This window comes from Macaca nemestrina, chromosome 12, assembly GCF_043159975.1.
Source record: "Macaca nemestrina isolate mMacNem1 chromosome 12, mMacNem.hap1, whole genome shotgun sequence".
NCBI lineage: Eukaryota > Metazoa > Chordata > Mammalia > Primates > Cercopithecidae > Macaca > Macaca nemestrina.
This window is the reverse complement of record NC_092136.1, coordinates 106,679,917-106,703,299: the sequence shown is the minus strand read 5'-3', so window position 1 is coordinate 106,703,299 and position 23,383 is coordinate 106,679,917. Positions and strand designations below refer to the sequence as shown.

At 34.7% G+C, this 23,383-nt stretch overlaps 1 protein-coding gene across 2 annotated transcripts in view; it reads left to right on the top strand.

The window, feature by feature from the left end:
- The window catches only part of LOC105493756 (guanylate cyclase 1 soluble subunit alpha 2), a 347,998-nt gene extending 326,731 nt beyond the window's left edge, over positions 1-21,267 (top strand). For both annotated transcript variants that reach the window (XM_024796548.2, XM_071075528.1), the window contains exons 7-8: positions 1,925-2,079; positions 20,622-21,267. In XM_024796548.2, coding sequence (XP_024652316.2) covers positions 1,925-2,079; positions 20,622-20,829 — 363 coding nt within the window. In that variant the 3' untranslated portion in view covers positions 20,830-21,267. The remainder of the gene's footprint in view (positions 1-1,924; positions 2,080-20,621) is intronic.
- Positions 21,268-23,383: the final 2,116 nt, after the last annotated feature.

Here is a 23,383-nt window from a genome sequence, read left to right as displayed (position 1 = left end):
GAATTCTATTTGCAGTGAATGTATCTTTCACATATGAAGACAAAATTAAGACTTTTAAACATAAAAAAGCAGAGGGAATTTATTACCAGTGAGCCTACAGTATAAGAAATATTTATGAAATCCTGTAGGAAGGAGAAAAATGATGCCAGATACAAATCTGAATCTACACAAAGTAATGAAGATCACCTTAAATGATAAATTAGTTATCTTTCCACATCCCGTGAGTTGGAACATGAGGGTGCCCTGGATACGCACCAAGACATGGAGAAGGACCAATTAAAAGGACCAGGTCCTTGAATTACTGAGGGGAACAGAGCAGCCTGGCAATCTGGATGACCCATCTAGGAACTATTATTGAGAGACAAATAAAAGTCTATGTTTTAAAGTATCTATATTTTGCATTTTTACTGATACTACCAATTGTTTCTTAATACAATTATTTTTAAAGCTGTGAAGTTATGTCTGTTACATCAAGATCTTTAATTTACTTGGAATTTTTTTCCACATAAAACAAAGTTGATACAGCGTATTCTAATAAAAAGGACACCTTTTTCTCACCTATCTGAAATGCCAACTCTTCTATAAATCTAGCATCTACATATGCATGGCAGCCTTTCTGGATTAAATGTTCCATTAGTCTATTTGTTTATATGATGGTATCTGTGCACTGATTAGATATGTTTATACTAAGATTCGATATCTGGTAGGGCAAATACTCTAACTTGTCATCTTTCTCAGATATATCTTGAGTCTTTCTACCATATTAAATTTCCAAATAAATTTTAGAGTCAGTTTTTTAAAAGTAAGTGAAAAGGTTATCAGGGGATGCAGCTAGGTCACATTAGTTTCAACCTATCTTTTTATGAGTGGATATATGCAGAAGTCTCCAGCCCCAAGACAAGGGTTGTTCTCAGACTGACTTTTATCCTTACAACCAGAGTGGCAAAGAGAGCCTGGTGGTGAAGGGGTGATAGTTTGGCTACTTGGTAGGCATCTAGGGGTCAGGTTTCCTCCCTCCAAGGAACATTCTACATTCCCCTAGAACTAAGGATATCATCTCCCACTTGTTATCCATTGGCTTCAGCTATTTTGGTGTAGACTGTGTCAATATAACTACATTACTGTGATCATGTTTAGTTATATATCAACTGTACATTGAGGGCCTTTTCAAGGCATGGACCAGACAGATTAATCAGAGTAAATTTACAGCATTTAATTTACTCTTTAGAATTTTTAATCAATGCCTATTGACTGTCTCAAGGATTAAATTCTCTATTTTAACTCCATTTTAATAATACGTTGGGGAATTCAGCCAATTTTTTTGACATTTATCACTTAATGTTGAATACCTGCTTTGCTCTAGGTACTATACTAAATGTTGAATATTCAGCAGTAAAGAAATATATATATTACATACATGTATATAATACATATAATTTTATATATATATATATCTCTAATGGGAAAATCCAACATTTAAATGACATAAACAGAAATATAAATATTTAATTTACAATGATGTTTAATGCTATGAAAGAAACAAATAAGGTTTTATTTAAGAATAACTGGAGGGAGAAACTGGAGAAAAATACACTCTTCAAGTTAGACCATATTATATACAGATGAAATCTGATTTAACCTGTAACTTAATCAGATTTATGTAGCAAATTAAACATAAATTTTTTCATATACTTATTCATTTGTGTATTCTATAGCATTTATGTTCTTTTGTGTATTCCATAGCATTTATGTTCTTTGAGCACTATAATGATCCAGCTATTAGGCTCACAAAAATGACCAGGACTCAGTTCCTGTCTTTGAGGAACTCATAGTTTAATTTATTAACTAGCAGTGCCTTTCATTAAAATAATTGCATACCAAATGGAAACAAATGTGTTCCTTTTACTCTTTCATTCCTTTTTAGATGAGGATAGGAATTCACTCAGGCTCCGTGCTGGCTGGAGTTGTTGGGGTGCGAATGCCACGTTATTGCCTGTTTGGAAATAATGTCACGCTGGCAAGCAAATTCGAGTCAGGAAGTCACCCTCGGCGCATCAATGTCAGCCCAACCACTTACCAGTAAGTGTTCCCTGGCCGCCTCCTTCCTGTCTTTGGCTTTGTTTTGGCCTGCTAGTCTATCATTTGTGAAACCCTGTTCTTTTTCTTGATCCTGTCATTCTCCAAGATATTATGAGTAGAACCACCTAAACCCGAAAGATAGTAATTGTGACACAGACTTTTATTTGCACGCTTTGAGAATGCATGAAATATTTCACATGACTGAGAAGTAAAATAAGTTTGTCATTTCCCACAGTCTCTGTCCTTCTTAAGTATATCTGTTTAAAATACAGGAAAGCAAATGTTCTTAAGGATCTGCATTATAATAGAAATCTCAATATTTTCAAACTTTATAAAAATGAAAGAAATATGATAGAAATGCTGGTTGGACTGTTTTTATTTTTTTGAATAAATAAGGACTCTTTGTACATATATTTTATATATATAAATTATCCCTTACTCAAAATGCTTGGGACCACAAGTGTTTTACAGTTTGAAATTTTTTGAGTTTTGGCATATTTGTGCATTATATTACCTGGTGAGCATCCCACATCTGAAAATCTGAAATCCAGTATGTTCCAAAGAGCATTTCCTTTGAGTGTCATGTTGGTTCTCAAAATGTTTCAGATTTTGGAGCATTTTGGACTTCTGGATTTTGAATGCTCTGCTGTACCAGGTACAGAGTAAAACATTAAATTCTTTTTATCTTAAAGGTAATCTTTGACAACACTACACATTTTTGCCTCCTGGATTCATTCTTATTTTGTGTCTGGTTTGGCTCATCATTATATCCCCAAACTTATAAAAATGTCTAGCACATAATAAGCACTCCATAAATATTTATAAAATTAATGAATAAATACATTGATAAGATGGACATCTTCAAAATTAACAGCAAAGAAAAGCATGAAAATATCTTACTTTATCACACTTTGGCTTTATTCTGGGCATTACTGTATAGCTACTTAATTAATTTCATGTTTTAGGTAACTTTGAATCATACTGAAAAAAATGTAAAGTAGGAATAGTGGCCATTGATTTTTTTATAGACATGGTTACCAAAAACTCAAGCAGAAAATTTGAATATAAAGATAATAAAAGTTGAATATAATAAATAATAAAATAGTGATATTTTCAAACTTTTGACACCAAATTAGAGGGTAATTTGGTATCAGAAATTTCAGAGAGGGAATTTAAAGTTTTTAGATGAAAAGCAAATACTTCCTGATTCTGCAAAATAGATGAGAAAGAAAACTGAAATTTCAAATATAAAATCAAGAGAAAGTTCACATTTAAAAATACATTTAAAGCTCTTGCTAAGCTCATTAAGGTAGTGAATACCTTGATTTTATTGTTTTTGAATAAAGACACATCTCTTACTAATTTTAAGGAGCCCAAGAGATTTTGAGGGCCTCACAAACAACTTCTGGACAAAGTTACAGGATTCTATCTAATCATTACTTATCTGAGAACTATCTGCTATTTTCAGGATGTTTATAAGAGGATTTGCATCTTTTAAACTTCTCCCAATTTTCCCAGCACAATTCTGGGCATATTACAGATGATCTGACAATAATTACCATATCAAATTGAGTTTTGTCAAATTCTCTAGTAGAGATCAGTGAGTCTGATACTTTCTGCTCTATACGATGAAAAAAAGCGACTGAAGATCAGCTACCTCACTCATATCCTGTTACGTGGTTCCATTTATTCCCATCATGGTACTGACACTTATTTTCCATGTTTGTGTAACTTAGTGTAGATTTATGTCTTCTGTGACAGCTTCACTTAAAAAAAAAAAAAAGATGTGTAAAAGAATAGGCCCAACCTGTGTGAGGAGTTCATGTCCTGAGCGTAGACATCATTAACAGTAGCTGGCCTTGTTTACATAGTGATGGATAAAAAAACCTCTGCCAGCCACACACATGTCTGTGCATTTTGGTGGTGACTCAGAGTTTTTGTAGTCTTTTTCACAGTTCATGATGATCCTTAGTGATTAACAAGGTCTGAGGCATGAAATCATTTCAACTACTGCATACACTGAAGCTTACTGTTGTGTTATTGTTCTGCACCTTCACCCCCAGGCTCTCTAAAATCAAACAGAGCCATAGACAGACACATTGAGCTGACAGGTGGGTAGATTCTTAGAATAAATATAATTTATGAAGTAAAACCCAGTATTAAGCTCATGAGAGTTTGAAATCTTCTATTTTATCCCTGAATTACGTTCTGTAGAATGTCCAACATTACCTGTTTCTCTTGAAATCTTCAGAGAGGTTTTTATCCTGTTTATTTTTAGTAAAACTATATGATTATAAACTTTGGAAGTGGACTGTTTTGATATTATGATAAATTGAAATCATTTTTTGAATGATTCATTCCAAATGCATTTTGTCTGAAATATTCAAATAATTTTAAAAATATTTTTATAACTATTGTGGAGTACTGAAAAGAGAATATAATATCCATGATCCCACCACAGTTAAACACTTTATATTTTGTTCAGATATTTTTTAATAAAAATGAACAAAACATTTTCTTTGAAATTTTCTGAATCTTTCATTGTGACAGCCTAATGAGTTTAGTGTGTTTCAAAGTCCCATGTTTTGTTTTGTTTTTTCTTTTTTTTTTTTTTTTTTTGAGACGAGTCTCGCACTGTCTCCCAGGATGGAGTGCAGTGGCACAATCTCCGCTTACTGCGACCCCCACCCCCCGGGTTCAAGCGATCCTCCTGCCTTAACCTCCCGAGTAGCTAGGACTACAGGCACGTGCCACCACGCCTGGCTAATTTTTTGTATTTTTAGTAGAGATGGGGTTTCTTCTTTTCAGCCAGGTTGGTCTCCATCTCCTGACCTCATGATCCGCCTGCCTTGGCCTCCCTAAGTGCTGGGATTACAGGCCTGAGCCACTGTGCCCTGCCCCAGTCCCATGTTTTATATATTAACTTTCTACATATGTATCCATGAACAATATAATTTTATTTTACACGTTTTAATTTTCATAAATGGTATTTTACTGTATGACTCTTTCACTAACTTTGGTTTCTTTTAAACACAATTTAATACTTACTTTTAAGATCTATCCATGTTGGAACATCTTCCTTTGGAAATTCCAAAGAAAGAATGGGTTTGATAATTTGGTCAAAGGTGCATTTTGAGCTGTAACTAGGAGCTGAGATCGTAATCAGTTTATTCCTATGTGTTTTTATTAACAAAAGTCCCTTACTGATGACTGTCTAAATCACAGACAGCTCAAGCTCATCATTTTAATTGCTGTATGACATTCCAGTCATACATGGTATGACTCCACCATATTTTAATATTTCATACATATATTCCGCTGTTGATGAACACTTAGGTATATTTTCTATTTTTTAATTATCACAAAGTTTGTTCCTATGAACATTATTTACCTGACATTACAAAAAAGAAATTTTTATTGAGTTTTAAGTTTTCCAAATTAGACATTTTCATTTTTCTTCAATAGATATGTTTACACACATTTTTGTTCCCATCATCCCAATGATTTTTTATGGGATATGGATTTTAAATAGTGCATATAATATATGCACTATTAATATATGCACTTTAAATAGTGCATATTTTTAAACAGTGCATGTAACATAATCACATGATTAACTGAATTATGTACCTTTGCTTAAATGTGGGAATCATATATGTATATCTATGTATATATATGATTACTAAGTAATCATTAGTAATCATATATATGTAAGTATGTAATCGTATAGTATGTAATTAATTAGTAAGTAATCATATATATGTGATTGCTTACTAAATTACTTACTGTTGGCTTCAACAACACAAACATTATTTTATAGTTCTCACTTAGCTAAAATCAGTGTGGGCGTCATGAGACCTTCATTCTTTGCTGAAAGTTCTAGGCGATAACATGCTTTCTTGCGTTTTCCAGCTTTGAGGCCACTCTCATTCCTCTGTTCAGAACCTCCTTCTTCCATTATCACAGCCAGTAATAGTTCATCTTTCTAATTCTGCTTCCATCATCACCTATCTTTTCCTGACTCTTCCTCCCTCTTCTACTTTTAAGGACTCTTGTGATGATGTCAGACCCACTGGATAATCCATGATAATTTCTCTATTTTAATGTCATCTGATTAGCAATCTTAATTCCATCTGCGCCCTTAATTCATCATTGCCATGTGTATCAGTCAGGGTTCTCTAGAGGGACAGAACTAATAGGATAGATGTATGTATAAAGGGGAGTTTATTAAGAAGTATTGACTCACAGGATCACAAGGTGAAGTCCCACAATAGGGCGTCTGTAAGCTGAACAGCAAGGAGACAGTCTGAGTCCCAAAGCCAAAGAACATGGAGTCCAATGTTCAAGGACAGGAAGCATCTAGCATGAGAGAAAGATGTAGGCCAGAAGACTAAACTAGTCTAATCTCTCCATGTTCTTCTGCCTGTTTTTATTCTGGCTGTGCTGGAATAGACTAGATTGTGTCCACCCAGCTTGAGGGTGGGTCTGCCTTTCCCAGTCCACTGACTCAAATGTTAATCTCCTTTGGCAACACTCTCACAGACACATCCAAGAACAACACTTTGCATCCTTCAGTTCAATCAAGTTGACACTCAATATTAACCATCACACTATGAGACCTAACATATTCACATTTTTCAGGGATTGGGATATGGACATCTTGGGAGGTGGGGGTTATTCTTCCTACAACAAGGGAAAATTGAAATGCTAAAACCTGCCTGGAAATATAGCCCCAATCTTACTTCTACATACCTCTCTTTGAGGACTTTAAAAAAACAACAACGACGTATAAATTATGTAAGCAAAATCTGGGGAGGAAAAAGAACTTTCACAAATGAGACCTCTGGCTTGTAAAGGATTTTTACTGGGACTTCAGATATAGATTCCTGAAGACAGGAATCTAGTACAGGACTGAATTATATTTCTATATTTAAGAAGCAGTAGAGCCCTTGGCTTGAGAAGACTAAGAAGCTATCCTGAGACATAAGTAATTTTTATAAAGATGACTACAGTCCTCTCACTGCATAACCTGCCCTCAGACATAGATACCCACATATCATCTCTTACAAAACTCAAGAACTTATATTTATCTTTAGACCTCTAGCACCAAGTTTAAAATTGCACAGACCACATTTTTGTGTAAGAGTTTAATATAGTGCATAATTCCTACCCTAGGAATTAAGAGAACTGCATCTACTATTGGTTAAGCTATTTGATGACCTAGATGAGCTCTCATGCATCTTTTAGCTCCACCATTTCATTATAGTCACAGCAAACATTTATTGGATTACTTATAATTTATTTATATTATCATTTAATCATTACAGCAAGAGTGTGAGTTCTGAATTGTGATTATCTTTGTTTTTCAGACGGGAAAATCTGAAACTTAGGTTAAGTAAGTCACTAAGAACATTGAGCTAAATAAGTGCGGGAGTCATAATTCAAACCCATAGGTGCCCTACTCCAAAGCCTGAGATCTTATCCGTGACCAAGCTGTCCCACTGGGTTGATAACTACTTGAAATAACATGTAAAAAAAACAATAATTACTTTTTTAAAATTTTAGTTGACACATTATAATACATGTTTATAGGATACAGAGTAACATTTTGATAAGTGTTTACAATGCATAATGATCAAGTCAGGATACTTAGCATATCTATCACCTCAAACATGTATCATTTCTTTGTGTGAGGAACATTCAAACTCTGCTCTTCTAGCTCTCTGAAAGTACACAATGAATTATCATTAACCCTATTCCCCCCAAGTTCTGCAGAACACCAGAAATTATTCCTCCTATCTAGCTGAAATTTTGTATCTGTTAACCTCTCTACATCGTCTCCTCTCCTCTTACCCTTCCCTAGCCTTTAATACCTACAATTCCACTCTCTATTTTTATGAGCACAAATTTTATTTTTTTAAAAAACCCATTAATTTCTGAATATTACTGGCCTCAATGAGAGGATTTCTTCTGCAAGAAAATGGTGAAGAGTGCAGTGGGGAGCAAAGTGGAATTAGAGCAAGGGAGATTCATTTTCTCTTTGTAGATATAATGCCCTCAGGTTGAACTTTTGCTATTCTGGAGTTTTTATACTCAGGATAATAAAAAGGAAGGATATTCCTTCTAAAATGGTTATTTGGAGTGTCTGTATTTCTAACTGTATCAGTATCTCTAGATCTGAAATGAACATGAGTAGATGGGACAAACTTGTGGCAAGTGGAAACTTCCAAGTGACAAAGAACATTGTCTGTTGCCTCTGTGAGGCTAAAAAACATTTTGTGTAAGCATTTATCGAATGCATATGATAATTTACTGGGAATATAGGCTTGCTTTTAGGAATTTACTTTATAAACAATTTGGAGGAATGCGTCTTTCTGGTAAATTCAGAGAAAGATGAATGGAATAATTGAAGAATGATGACATTTCTTGGTTATAGTTTTATTTCATCAAACTGTACCTTGGATATAGTTTAATAATCGGTAATACTAGTCAAAAACACTAGCTAGAAACTCTGCTTCTGTTCCTTTGTCAATGTAATTATTATACAAGGGTGACATTCTGTGTTATAAATATTTACTCTTCTTCCTATGGATGCTTAATGTGGGGAAAGATCCAAAGAAACTTCAAGAAATTCTTATCTAGTAGTTTTCCTGTAGCCTGGCAAGTTAGACATATTTTTCTTTATGATTTAGTTTATTATTTGGCATAGGTTTGGCTTGTATGATTAGGCATAAAATTAAATCTAGAAGTAAAGTTTTGCTGTTTTTCTTTAGGTCCCATTCCTAACTAGTATGAAGGGAAAGCTTGGTGGTTCTCTCTTCTCATGATGGCAGTGCTAAAAAGTTAATTACCTAGTTCTAGGATTCAGAATTTAAAGGCATTAATCTGGTATTCATATTGATAATTCCTATTTATATGGGAGACATCTGTTAATTTCACACACAAAAAGAATTTCCTTGAAGTATAAATACTGTTTCATTGGTCATAAATAACATTTACAAATAATGCCAAGTTTAAGTAAATTTTACGCATTATCTAAAATACTATAAAGTGAAAATTAATTACTAAGATAATTAAGCATGATTTAAAGCAAAAGAAAAAGTCACTCCTTACATTCTCCTTTCCCTTTCTCCATTAAAAATGGCACCATGTCTAGTGGCCTGGAGGTCAATATTTATTTTGTAATTAACACAGGTTTAATAATCCTTTCTGAAGTTTCTTTTAGATATCCACAGTTTAGCTAAAAAGGCCAAGTTCTTTAGAAAAGTAAGTGTTAAACATGTTTGGCGGTGGAAACAATTCAAGTAATATCTGACTTAAAATCCAAGGTGGAACATAGTTAAAAGTACTACTGTTGAGGTTTTGGGGGCTTTTGCTGTTACATTTAAGCCTTATGATTATTGTATTTATGCAGCATTTTCTACGCATACTCACATGTGCTTGTTTCTGGAGAGAGTTTTTTTTTAAATATTCTCATCAGATTTCAAAGTGGACCATGATTCAGAAAATATTAAGAACCACTACTGACAGATTAAATAAATGACCAAATAAAAGAATGTGAATTTCATATTCCTGTTCTGCCACTAATTAGTTTATGACCCTGGATAAGCCACATAAATGATCTCATCTTTCATTTACTTATAAATTATAAACTCGGTTAGGTCTAGATAATTCTAAAAATATTTTATACTAAATCCTGGAACAGAAAAAGTAGCATTAATAGGAAATCAGTGAAATCTGAATAAAGTCCACAATTTACTTAATAGTTATATACCATTGTTAATTTCTTAGTTTTGACAGATGTACCCAGGTTAAGTGGAATGTTAACATTAGATGACATTGAGTAAAGACTATGAGAGAACTCACTTCTTGCAGAACTATACTATGTATCTTTGCAATTCTTCTATAAATCTAACATTATTCCAAAAAATGCTTATTTAAAAAATTATTATAGTTCTGACATCCAGACCAGGCACAGTGGCTCATGCCTGCAATCCTAGCATTTTGGGAGGCCAACGGGAGAGGATCACTTGAGTTCAGGAGTTTGAGACCAGTCTGGGCAACACAGTGAGACCTTGTCTCTACTAAAATTAAAAAAAAAAAAAAAAATTACCCAGATATGATGCATGTGCCTAAAGTCCCAGTTGCTCAAGATGCTGAGGCAGGGGGATCATGTAAGCCTAGGAGATGGAGGCTGCTATGAGCCGTGATCACACCACCACACTCCAGCTTCAACAAGAGTGAAACCCTGTCTCTAAAAAATAAAAATAAAAAATAAAAAATAAAAAAAAAGATCTAACATTCAGTGAAAGCTGAAAGCTGAGAATTCATTTTTCAACTTACATAACAGAGGATCTTATATACTATTAGAGACCCACTGAATGTTTTTGAGCCTGGAAACAACATGATCAAAGAAGAGCTTCCACAGGGAGTGAAGTAGGGAATACCTAGAGGTGAAATGACCATAAGATAAGAGGTAACAGCATTGTTCCAGGCCAAAGGTACAGTCATGAACTAAGGCCATCATGGGACTAGAGGTATAGAAGACATGAAAAAACTTTAAAGAAATAATTGACGGGGCTGACTGGGTAAAAACACATAGCCATTCTATATATTGTATGGTTAATACTGTGCCTTGAAATTGGAAGGCCATATTTATTCACTTTCAGAATTAATGCCTTATGAATATATTTTTAACTTTAAAGTTCTTACTTTTAGGTTTAGCATGTAATCAAGCCTCTATATCGTTTTAAATTTCTCCTTTTTTCCAATTGTGTGTACATTGTTCTTTGAAGGAAATGGCAAAATTTTATATTGTTCGTTTGTATATGGTACTATGTTATATTAAGGAAATAGACATGTCTGTTTCAAATCCCCTCAAAACAAGGCAATCTACTTTCTAAAAAACTGATCATGAATTGTATTACTTAAATACATTTTAATATTTATTAAAATACAGTATGTTTGGAGTATTCATTTTTAAACTCGAGAATTGAAACCAGTCTTAATTGGGCCTTATTTTTTAGCAGTCAGTTCTTCCCACTGTTGTTTTGTGTGTAACACTGTGCATCAGGAAAAATCTGATTGCTCTAAATACTATGTTAAGAATCCTTTCTGTGGCTCTTATTAAAGTGCAAAGATTCTCATGCATTAGTCACCTATTACTAAATCAAAATTGCTTTCTAATCAGTTTTTGTGATATTGGCCAACACAACAACGTTTCCTCTGGAGATCTTACTTGAAAATTTTTCAGATTTGCAACTCTAACATGTTTGATCATGCTGCTTTGTATGATCCTCTATAAACTGAATACTATATAAATTCTCAAGCTTCACTAAATGTTAGAGCTGTAACTAATCTTTGAAATAAATTAGAGTAAAATCTTTCTTTTTCCACAAGGAAATTAAGAAACCAGAGAATTTAAGTGACTTAACTAATGCCATCAACTAATTTGTCTCTGTCTAACCTGTATGGGGGAAGGAAAAGCTCTAAAACATAAGAGATCAGATTTACTGAGCCTACCTATACCTCTTCTCTCTCATCATTTCTCTCTACAAAAATGAGTATTTCTGAGAAGCATAATTTTAGTGGAGGAATATTTTCTGTAAAACATTGTTCATATAAGAAGTCGGCTGAACTCTTAAAGGAAAAAAGTATGACCTTTTTTTTGCCTCCAAATATTTTCCTAGGTTGATTTGCCTTCTTGGGGGCTGAGGTTATTACAATTCTGCATGATCTCCTTAGAGTACATTTAGGCTAACTCTATTTCTGATTCGTTGACTAATACAGAAAATAGAGAACGTAGAATACTTAAGTCTAGGAATCTAATTTGGTACTAATTTTGAAGTAATGAAATCAACTAATATTCACTTTTTAAAATAATTGTGCGTATTTTCTTCTTTCCACTTCTTTATCTTTTATACAGAGAGACCAGCACAATGATGAACTCGTTTTTAAGAAAGACTTTTGGTCAGAGAAGTGAAAAAATGTGAGGAGATTATTTAACTTACAAGAACTGGTTCCAGTTATCTTTTCTAACCTCTCACTTATCATCTCTTTTTCAAGTTCTGTCTATAGACATATTAAACTTTTGCGTGAATGTTTTAAATTTTAAATTCCTTGACATTTACTAGAAATGGAGTTTTTAGGCTGTTAAAGGTCAAAACTGACAGGGTCCAAAGAAGTCAGTGGTAGAATGATCTTTAGCATCCTAAAATTTAAGAATGTAAAGGGCATTAGTTTGGCCACTCAAATAGGAACATCCCAGAAGATGTACACTCTCTAGCAGGTACCAGATATGCAGAGTGTGAAACCTATAGTTAAGCACACTTTGCCATCAGTACTTACTCCAGAGTGGATTGCAGACAAAATGTGCAGGGGTGTCACTGAAGTGCCTCTGAGACTCTCTGCCTCATCATTTCCAGGGGACATACAGGAAGACTATCCCTTTTGGAGAACTTATTAGCCTGAATTTTAGATCCCACAGATTGCCTCAAATTATAAAATTACTTCAACATCTGCAAGTAAAAATGTTTGCAACCTTAAAATGCATAAACATTTGGTGAGATCCTTTTTCTGTTTTATTTCATCGTGAGCTAGATTCTTACTTTCCTTATTTGGAAAGGTGTATTTCCAGAGAATGAATCATTGCATTTCAAGGGATTTCAGGCTGTCTAGCTGACTCAATAACTAGTTTCATTGGACCTATCTTCAGACTGCATCAGATCTTGGAGCAGGGAAGCACAAAGCAGACATACAGGACAGAGTTCCTTCTTTTCTTCCATTCAAGTAGAAAGAAGAAGATAAATAGGAAAAATGCAGGAACTTTACAACGCTTAGGAAAACATAATGTGTCTCGATGTTTTTTATTTTCATTTTCAGAACTGTCATCCTTCTCCTACACCCAAAAAAATCCGAATGCATTCCTTAGCAAAAAAAGATATTCAGGTGAATAATTTGTAACAAGAGAATTTCTAATTAAGCAAATCGAGCCCCTGAGTTTATCATTATCCTTTTCTGAAGTTAATCATTAATCTTTTTTGAAACAACAACAAAATGACTTCCAGATATCACTCAGGTATACACTTTCCACCTTCCTCTCTTCCATTATATTGGAACAAAATGACATATACACATACAAACACACAAAGACTGGAAGAGGATTTGGAAATGGAAGAGGAAGGTGGAAAGCGTATGCCTGAGTGATATTTGGCTTAATGTCTAAAAGAAAGCTGAAGTCTCAGCTCCTACAGAAGGAGTGGTTAAGAAGCAAGTATATTCACTCTGAATCTAAATATCAGCCTGTTTACATCCACACATGCATATGCACACACACACACAGAACCTAATTAGAAGGATAGTCTAAAAGATCCAAAATATGACCAAAATAGACTCCAGAAAAAGTACAAGGGTAGAAAACACTCTAGGGTATTTTAAGTAGGAAGATATACAGAGAATAATGTGCTTACAGAATCATGAGAAGAGATAAAAATCAGGTTCTAAGCTGGATATCTTGAAATGATACCCGTAAAATATAGAACTGGCCAAGTACACAAGCTCCTACCCCTTTGCTCACCATGGGAACTGGAATAGTTTAGGTCAGGAGCCATGGCCACAGCCATACTAGCCTCTGTACATCAGGAAACTAAAAAATGGGTGCCTAAATATGCATTTCTATGATCATGAAGTTAGATGTTAGACTAACATGTCACCAGTACTGGAGCATTTTCTTGACACTTAGGAAGCTAGAAACTGGAGCCTGCTTCTGCAAAACTCCAACATCAGTAGTCACTGTTAATGGTCAGTTGCCAAGAGAAATGGGATCTACTTCACTTCTGCCATTCAAAACTTTGTCAGGTCAATATTATTTTAGGAAACTAATAATTACTCAGAACCGTAGTAGCTAGGGAAATTGGGAAATGTAGTTTCAAGCTAGGTAGTCATGTACTTTTGTAGAACTTTATTACCAATAAATAAAGGGAGGACAAATTTTGGGGCACAGCTAACTCTAGAAGAATATAAGAGGTTTATTCTCCTGAGACACTGAACCAGAGGAATTCTAAATTCAGGAAGGTAAATATGGGAGGTTTAAATAAAAGTCTACATTCATAACAGTGAGATTCCCAGGTTATTTCCTAAATTCAACTTCCAGAATGCTAAAAGCCAGGTGTAATACCATAGGAATGACCGGAATATTGTTACTTGGACAAACTGGACCAAAGGAAAAACAGTAAATATATCGATATTTGGGAACCCTAATGAAATGGCCAGGGGAAACCTACAATTCAACAATATTTTGCTACACACAAACCTTCTAACCATGTCGTAATGACTTACACTTAAATAGAAAGATATTTACAGACATTAGTAATTTGTTGAATGCCTTGACATTAAAAAAAGAGACCAAAACAAAAAAGCAAGCAACAAAATCTAGTCAATGAATATCTAGAGGAAAAAGAGACAATATAGAGAATTAAAGAAAACTATAAAAAGATGAATATTCTCATAAATTTAAAATACTAAGAACACAAGAAAAAATAAAATCATACCACAAGAGTGGAAATTAAAATGATATATCTGAAATTTTAAAATTATTTACGTGTTGGAAAATAATGTTGGATGCAATCTTCCAGAAAACAGAATGTTTTAAAATGAGGGAATAATTTGAGAAAAAGGAAAACAAATTAGAGGATTAATTTACCAGGTCCAATGTCTGACTAAGCCAAAATGCATAAAAAGAAAACATATAAAACAAGGCATACGAAATTATTAAATAACTTTTTAAAAATTCCTAGAACTGAAAGACATAGTTTGCTTCATCAAAAGCTTCAAAAGGACTCACTAATTGTCATTGTGCCAAATAAAAAAGATGCACTTAGTCATATTATTAATTTTCACAATACCAGAGATAGAAAGATGATGATGATGATGATGACGATGACGACGATGACAATAAGAAAGACTAGAAGAAAATTAACATGCAGAAGTTTAAAAAACAGAATGACATCTTACTTTTTAACAGCCAAATACTGAGGAGTAAATGAATTCTAAACAAGAATTTAATGCCTAATTAAACCAATCAAGTTGAGAGAAGAATGAACTAAAGATATTTCCGACATCTAAAGTCTTTAAAAGGTCACTGTCATCGTATCTTTTCTACCCCTCTACAAGATGCATCAGATTCTACTGCCCCTTCCTTTGCCCTTCAAGTATCCCTTGGTGAGCAGTAGCTGGATAGTGAGTAGACAAGTTTGTGGTTACCCTCTGGTAGACTGCATTCTGAGAATATCGCTCTTATAGCTCTGCACGTTACACAGATCTTTCCAACTGTTGAAACAAACAAAAGATTTTCCAATTTCTCACAATTATTTCAAATGTGCAGGTGTCAGAGAGCTATATATACACTAGTCTGCCACTATTAAAGACTGGAACTGGATCTATTCATTTCAGCAAGGTTTATTCTGTCCATGGGGTTCTCCATGGGGCAACCTAGCAAATAAAAATAATCACTTTATGCAAAGACATTTTCAGCAAAACTCAAAATTCTCTCGTTTCCCTCTCAGTCTTCTCCTGTCCCATACATATTATGATGAGAGGTAAGAAAGTACTGGTTCAGGACTAGCTCACAGAAGGCACTTAATGATTACCTGTTGACCAGTTGACTGCTGAATTCACAGACCCTTTTTAAGAATTCTGAGTCTTGTGTTAAAATTTGAACTAGATTTAGATCATTTGTACTTCAGTATGAATAAGTGTCAGACCCTTTCCCAAGGTAGGATGTAGGACAGAGCACAGAGCATGGTGAAAACTGGGGGAAATGAGCATGCAAACAAGAGGTGAGAGAGTCAGAGACCAGCTTCGTTTCTGCAGCTGTGATGGAGAAGCTCCATGGACCGCCATGGAATCAAGTTTCCTGCACATGCTTGGGAGCCATCCATTGATGCAAAGCAGCAGTGAATTTTTATTTTGAAAAACAATTTATAGAAAAAACTGTTGAGCAGAGAAAGGGTAAACTAGGACAGGCAGGTAAACTAGGATTTGTGTGATTTCCAAATGCTTATTAAACATGTTGCCAAAACTCCCAGAGTGTATAACAACCTGCTGGGGATTACAGCTGGGGATTAATTTAGATTTATATAGAATCTAAGCTTCCATATCAGCCCTGAGGTGCCAAAGAAATGGATTGTTAGGTAGAGCTTTAGGGATAACCCGGGACTTGGACTTAATAAAGCATTTCAGAGGGGATCCGAGGCTTTGGGATGATCAGGTTCTAACTAATTCCTAATCTTTGTATACATTTGATTGCTCACTCAGCACCGTGACTCATATCATCACCAGGCACGCTGTGTGAAATGATTCCCCTGACCTCCTCCACAAACCCCCCAGCAAGTCATAAAGATTGTCCTATTGGAATTCAACTGAACATTGCACTTCAATGTTCTTATCTACAAAGTCTGCTGTAATAAATACTGGATATCATAGGACCTTGAGTCAATTTATCCTTATGTGTTCTCATTTTTATTATTGAAATTTAAAACTGTATTTAGTTTATGGATACCAAAATGTTCACTGGGAAAAGAAAATACAATTTCATAAAAGCTGTTGTCTCTGTAATCTCTAGCAAAGTATATGAGATCTATTTAAAATGTCAAGAGATCAATTCATTGTGAAAAGTTTCCTCCCAGCCAACGTGCAGTGAATTATTTAAAAGTTCTGACATCTGAAGCAGCTGGTACCATCTTCTTTCAGTCATTTACAAGTACTTTCATGGACATAACCCCATTTTTGTTTGGGGTTGAAAATCTCAATTATAGCAAAACAAAGATCTTAGTGAGACAAACAAACTGTAAAAGATACATTTGAGGACTTAAAAGATAGGGAGAAGGGAATGTAGCTTATTTGGAGTCCTAACTGTTGATTATGGGCTTCAAGGAAACTTTGTGGAAAGACTGAACTATGGCTATATGTGGTTCTTAACTTTTGTACTTAAGTCCATAGTTATCACCTCTCCCTTTCTCCTGTAAAATTTCTTCCTTTAGATTGTATCAGATGTTGTATCATTTTATTGCTAATTTGTTTCAATGAGTATTTCTTGTCATTTTAGTTATATTAACTTATTCTGCGAATCCCCACTTACTCGCCTCCATTCAGAGGGCTATTTGTAATGTCATAACCACTAAAAAGTTTGTTGATTGATTGACATCAATGATTGACACCCACATATTACACAATGATGACTCTTCTATTTGAGCTTAGCAAAATTGTTGTGGAATTCACTGCTAAATTAAACTACTGTATAGGGCATTTTACAGTTTATTTCTGAAGTGACTGATTATATATCAATAGTAAAGAGAATTGACATTTGTGAAAATGAAAAGAAAGTAAACACTACTGCTGACTTCCATTCTTATTGTCATTAATGATATCTCAGTTTGGTTGTTTTGTGATGGAGAGCTATCTTACCTAGTCTTGTTATTTATTGTTGGGCTAAACTTGACTTGTGTTTACAGGTCTAGGTTCCAGTTCCATTGTCACTACTGTCTTGTTGTTTCCTTGAGCAAATCAGTATAACTTACCCTGAACTCACTTTCACCCTCTATAAATTTTGTGGAGATTAGCATTTTTCAGCTTTTAAGTTCAGGGGTACAAGTACAGGTTTGTTACGTACCTGTGCATGTATGGGGGTTTGTTGTACAGATTATTTTATCACCCAGGTATTAAGACTACTACCCATTAGTTATTTTCCTGAATCTCTCCCTCCTCCCATCCTTCACCCTTCACCCTCCAAAAGGCCCCAGTGTGTGTTGTTCTTGTCTATACGTCCATGTAGTCTCATCATTTAGCTCCCACTTATAAATGAGAACATACAGTATTTGGTTTTCTGTTCCTGCATTAGTTTGCTAATGATAGTGGCCTCCAGCTCCATCCATGTTGCTGGAAATGACATCTCATTCTTTTTTAATGACTGCATAGTATTCCATAGTGTGTATTTACCACATTTTCTTTATCCTGTCTACAAGTGATGGACATTTAGGTTGATTCCATGTCTTTGCTATTGTGAATAATGCTGCAATGAACATACACATGCATGTGTCTTTATAAAGGAATGATTTATATTCCTCTGGGTATATTCCCAGTAATGGGATTGCTGGCTCAAATGGTATTTCTGTCTTTAGGTCTTTGAGGAATCTCCACACTGTCTTCCACAATGGTTGAATTAATTTACAGTCCCACCAACTGCGTATACATGTTCCTTTTTTCTCCAAAACCTCACCAGCATCTGTTATATTTTTTAATTTTTTGTTTGTTTGCTTGTTTGAGACTGAGTCTCACTCTGTCACCCAGGCTGTAGAGCAGTGGCATGATGTCGGCTCACTGCAAGCTCCACCTCCCAGTTCAAGTGATTCTCCTGTCTCAGCCTCCTAAGTAGCTGGGATTTACAGGGGCACTCCAACATGCCTGGCTTATTTGTATTTTTAGTAGAGCTGGGGTTTCACCATGTTGGCCAGGCTGGTCTCGAACTCCTGACCTCGTGAGCCACCCACCTCATAAGCCTCCACAAATACTGGGATTACAGGCGTGATCCACCATGCCTGGCCCTTGACTTTTTAATAATAGCCATTCTAACTGGTGTTAAATGGTATCTCATTGTGATTTTGATTTGCATTTATCTAATGATCAGTGATGTTGAGCTTTCTTTCATATGCTTGTTGGCTTCATGTATGTCTTCTTTTCAGAAATGCCTGTTTATGTCCTCTGCTCACTTTTTAATGGGGTTTTTTTTTCTTGTAAATTTATGTTTCTCATAGATGCTGCATATTAGACCTTTGTTGGATGCATAGTTTGTACTTTTAGCTTTTACAAACAACTATATTATGTGAATAAAATGGGATAAGACTTTTGAAAGAATTTTGAAATGTTAGAAGGAACCTCGTTTTTTATATACCAAATGAATATAATCATTTTGTGTTTTTTTTAAACTGCCATTATATCCTTTAACAATCAAAATACTATAGCTCTGGTTTTTCAAATTAAATATAGACTGTTCATATTATACCTTATTAGTACTACCAACTGTTGTTTTAGGTAATATTTCCTATCCATTAATAGCATTCGAGAAGGAATATTTTCTTCTCCTTAGAGATTCTCATAATTGACTGTGCAATGTTCTTGTATGTTCACACATCCTTTATTCTGCTTGTGCTTACTGGTTCTTTTGCCCCAACCTGTCTCCTACACAGCATAACTTGGAGCTGCTGCTAACATGAATCTGTGTTAGGAGGATGGGTTGTTTTTAAGTTTTAAAAAAGTAATGGGTTTGGATCCAAGGTGCTTTCCAAATAAAGTCCAAACTCTTAGTTTAGGGCTTTAAAACTTTTTCCTAACCTACTGTCCCAGTCTTAACCCTCATTCTGACCTCACTGGGGAATGTCATCATATGGTTAGAAACTTTACATTTTTCTTGTTTCTAACCCTTTGGTTACATCATTCTGTACATGCCTTTAAATAACATCTAGTCCATGAAGTCTCTATGGTCCTCCCACTGCAAATACTTTTTTCCTCTAGACTTCTGCAATTTTCGTGTCTACTTTTCTGATGGCATCTAGCCTATTCTGTTCTGTACTTTTATATTACTCTGTGTTTTGTTCATTTGTTGAGGGTTTTTAAAAACTCTTTTATTCTGTTTCTGTATCTGTTGACAAAACTGTGAGCTTTTTAGATGTGTTCTACTCCTTATATTCACAGAAGTGTCTAGGAGGTTTTTCTTGGGCAATAAGAAATAGTCTATAAAGAGCTGTTGAGTTAAATTGAATTGTTGGGCCGCACTTTCAGATACAAGTATGAAACTGAACATTACATGGAACTGGACAAGTTTAACGAATAAATTTATTCCAGTGTTAGTGTTTTGAAGAAGAGTCTTTATATGTGACTGGAAGAGAAGAATCAAGCTGTTTAACCAATAATGGTATCGAGTTTGGATAGCATGCTTGGCTAGAAATCAGCAAGCAGGTATCAAAGACATTGGGAGTCATGAAATGTTGTTCTACAAAGTTAAATACTTGATTAATGTTTTTTACATACAGGACACACATTTAAAGCACATGGTTTACCAAACATAAAAGGAGTGCACTAGAATTTGGGCAGGTTTTAAAAACAGAGAACGTGAATCCTGCATGCTTGAAATAAAACCTGTATTATGCAGTTTCCTCAGACCTTTGTTTAGGGAAAACAATAACATTTGAACAAATATTTTCAAAGAATGCTGTTTAGAAAGAAATCAATCTTGAACAAATATTTTCAGGTAGTACCACACTTAGCTTTGAGTTTTGTTTTTTTTTTTTTTTTAATTACGTGAAGGGATCTTTTCTGGATTATAACATTTCCTAGCATTTGGAATCTGATGAAGGCCACATCTATGCAAAGAAATAGAGGTGTCACCATGAGCAGTCAGAGACAGGCTTCCTGAGCCTTTAAAATTTCTGTCCACGTATTTACATTTCCCTGGCCTACTTGATTCACGTGCTCTGTATTTTTTTTCTTAGATTATTAAAACGGGAAGAAAGTTTCACATTCATTCCGCGGTCTCGTGAAGAGCTTCCAGACAACTTTCCAAAGGAAATTCCTGGGATCTGCTATTTCCTGGAGGTAAGGACTGGTCCAAAGCCACCAAAGCCTTCTCTTTCTTCGTCGAGAATAAAAAAGGTTTCCTACAACATCGGCACCATGTTCCTCCGGGAGACAAGCCTCTGAGACCTGCTACAGAACAAAGACTCCTCCAAAAAGCACAAGCCCAGAACATGGGTCACCACAGCGGGGGTGGAAAGAGATTGTGTCTCTTTCATTGCTTTGTTGAGAACAAGCAGCAAAATTTCTGTATTATGTCAGGCAATAATCCTACTAAAAGGTGGAGGTGACCGCTGTCAATACAAAGCCGGAGGATGAGGGAAATAAGATGTGTCCATTCATATGAGTGTTTTTGGTCATATATATATACATATATTTTAATTATAAGTGTGGGTCCCCTTTCAGAACTAACCAATAAATAGATTCCATGTTTTCTTGTTTATCACACATACAAGTATCTTTCCCTATATATTTGTACCACTTTTGAGAGCCAGTTTTGATTATATATTCCTACATTTAGTGAGTTGGTGGGTGAGGAATATTTTCTAAGTTTCTTTTTCTGAACAGACATTTCATACATGTATCATGGCAGTGTGGTAAACTTCCCAACTGGAAGAATTGTAACTCGGCAAAATATTTTAGGGATATTACCTATTTTTATACATATCTCTTCTAGATAACTACATTTCACACAACATTATTACATTTTCAGAATCTGCTTCTGTATTGTTAGTATATTATATAATACTAACCTATTAATCTAACATAGTTTCCCTTATTTAGAGAAATCAGTGCTTGGACTGAGAATACATATAACCAAGGATTTCAGATACCAAGAAAGCATTCTATGTCTGCTTAGTAAATATATCTTAGATTTAATTAATGTAGCATGGAATCCAGAGGAAATGGAATTTCCAAATACCAGATATATCTGTAACCAAGATTGAAGAAAGGTCTTTTTGCCACCTTCTAACAAATATCAGTTAAAATGAGATGCTTTGCTACACTGGACCCTTTTCAACTTAGCACTTATATAGGTAGCTTTTGCAACACTAAACTATATTCTAATAAACAGCATTCAACTAAATGACATGTTAGTTACCCCCTTCCTTTTCCCCAGTTGATGCCTCCTAAGAGCCGAATGCTATTCTTGAGAGCAAATTCCTGGATACTGGCATTAGTGACAAAGAAGTGTCAGGACATTTTGCCAAGAATGTTGTTTCTTCTTGTACAACACAAAGCAAGGAAACCTCTGTATTTTATGGCTTTGAGGTTTTAAAAAAATGTTCTGCAGTTTGATTGATACGGCTTTTAAATTCAGTGAATCACTTTCATGAATACTGAAGTAGCTATAATCTTCAGAACTAGTAATTATTATAGTTACAGATAGGATTCCATCGCATGTCCTGCTCAAATGAAGACCTGTTCTCATTAATCAATACTGCATGAAAATATTACTGGCTCACACTAAAATTAGGAGCATCATGTGTCCAGAGTTTTCCTGTTTGGGATCAAATATAAAATCTAAGTTTCTATTGAGGTTAATAAACTGGAAACATTTGTTTCCTTGAAACCTTGGAGAGGTCATTTTCCTACTCATTGATAACTTATGTCTAACTGAATGCAATATTCTTTTCTGTTCAGGGATTTTGGCTGCATTATGGTTTGGTTATGACATAACTCAGTTAAAGAACATATTTACTAATTTCCAATTTAGTCTATGAGGCTTATTTAATGTTTTTAAATTTTCTATTTGTGTGGCTAGAAGGCATTTGTAGATATGCAAATATTTGTTATAATCATGATCCCTTTTATAATTTGAGTTATTTTCTTGCCCTGGGGGTTTATAAGGGCACGAGTACAACACTCTTTATGTGGAGAAGACAGGAAGTAGACCTTGAACTCTAAACCTTTGCCTGACCCCCTCTTCTGTGGGCCTGTGTCTCTGGACAATGAGGAGGTTTACAGTCAGTATGAGCAGAGCAGGCTGGGAGCCCCTCAATCCTCATGCTTATATTAGAAAATGCCTTAGCAATGTTGATGGGCTCCTTGTAGCACTGGAGCATGGGGAGAGAACAAGCTCACTGATGTCGTTTATTATGTCTTCAGTAACTTAGAACTTATTATGGTATATTAAATCAATAAACATGTTGGTGATGAACAATAAGTTCTGTAACCATAAGGCTGAAAGGGACTTCCAGGAATATCCAATCTATTTCTCTCACTTTTTGTAAAGATTTGTCTAAGCAACTACAAACACATATTTATTCTCTCCATACTTAAGAATATCTATGGGAAGCATATTTGAAAAGCATCATTGGAAATCCACCTCATTACTAGTGATAGGCCTGGAGAGAAGTATTGTATTTATATATCTCAATTTGTCAGAAGAATCACAAATTCTGTATTAGTTTATATGATTTTACTTAGAGAAGACGTATCCATTTACATTGCCATAAATGTCACGATGAAGAACGTGCCAGAGATTTCTTATCTGTCACCGACAGGATGTCAACTACATTTTTCATACGTTATAATCTAAGTGTATATTCAAAGCTATAGTCTGAGATAATGGTCCAATCTGTTATCATTTTGCTAATCTATTATAGTTGATTATTGTAGTTACAATGTTTCTATATGTTTGTGAAGTACTATATAAAATGTCTGTTCATTCAAACTT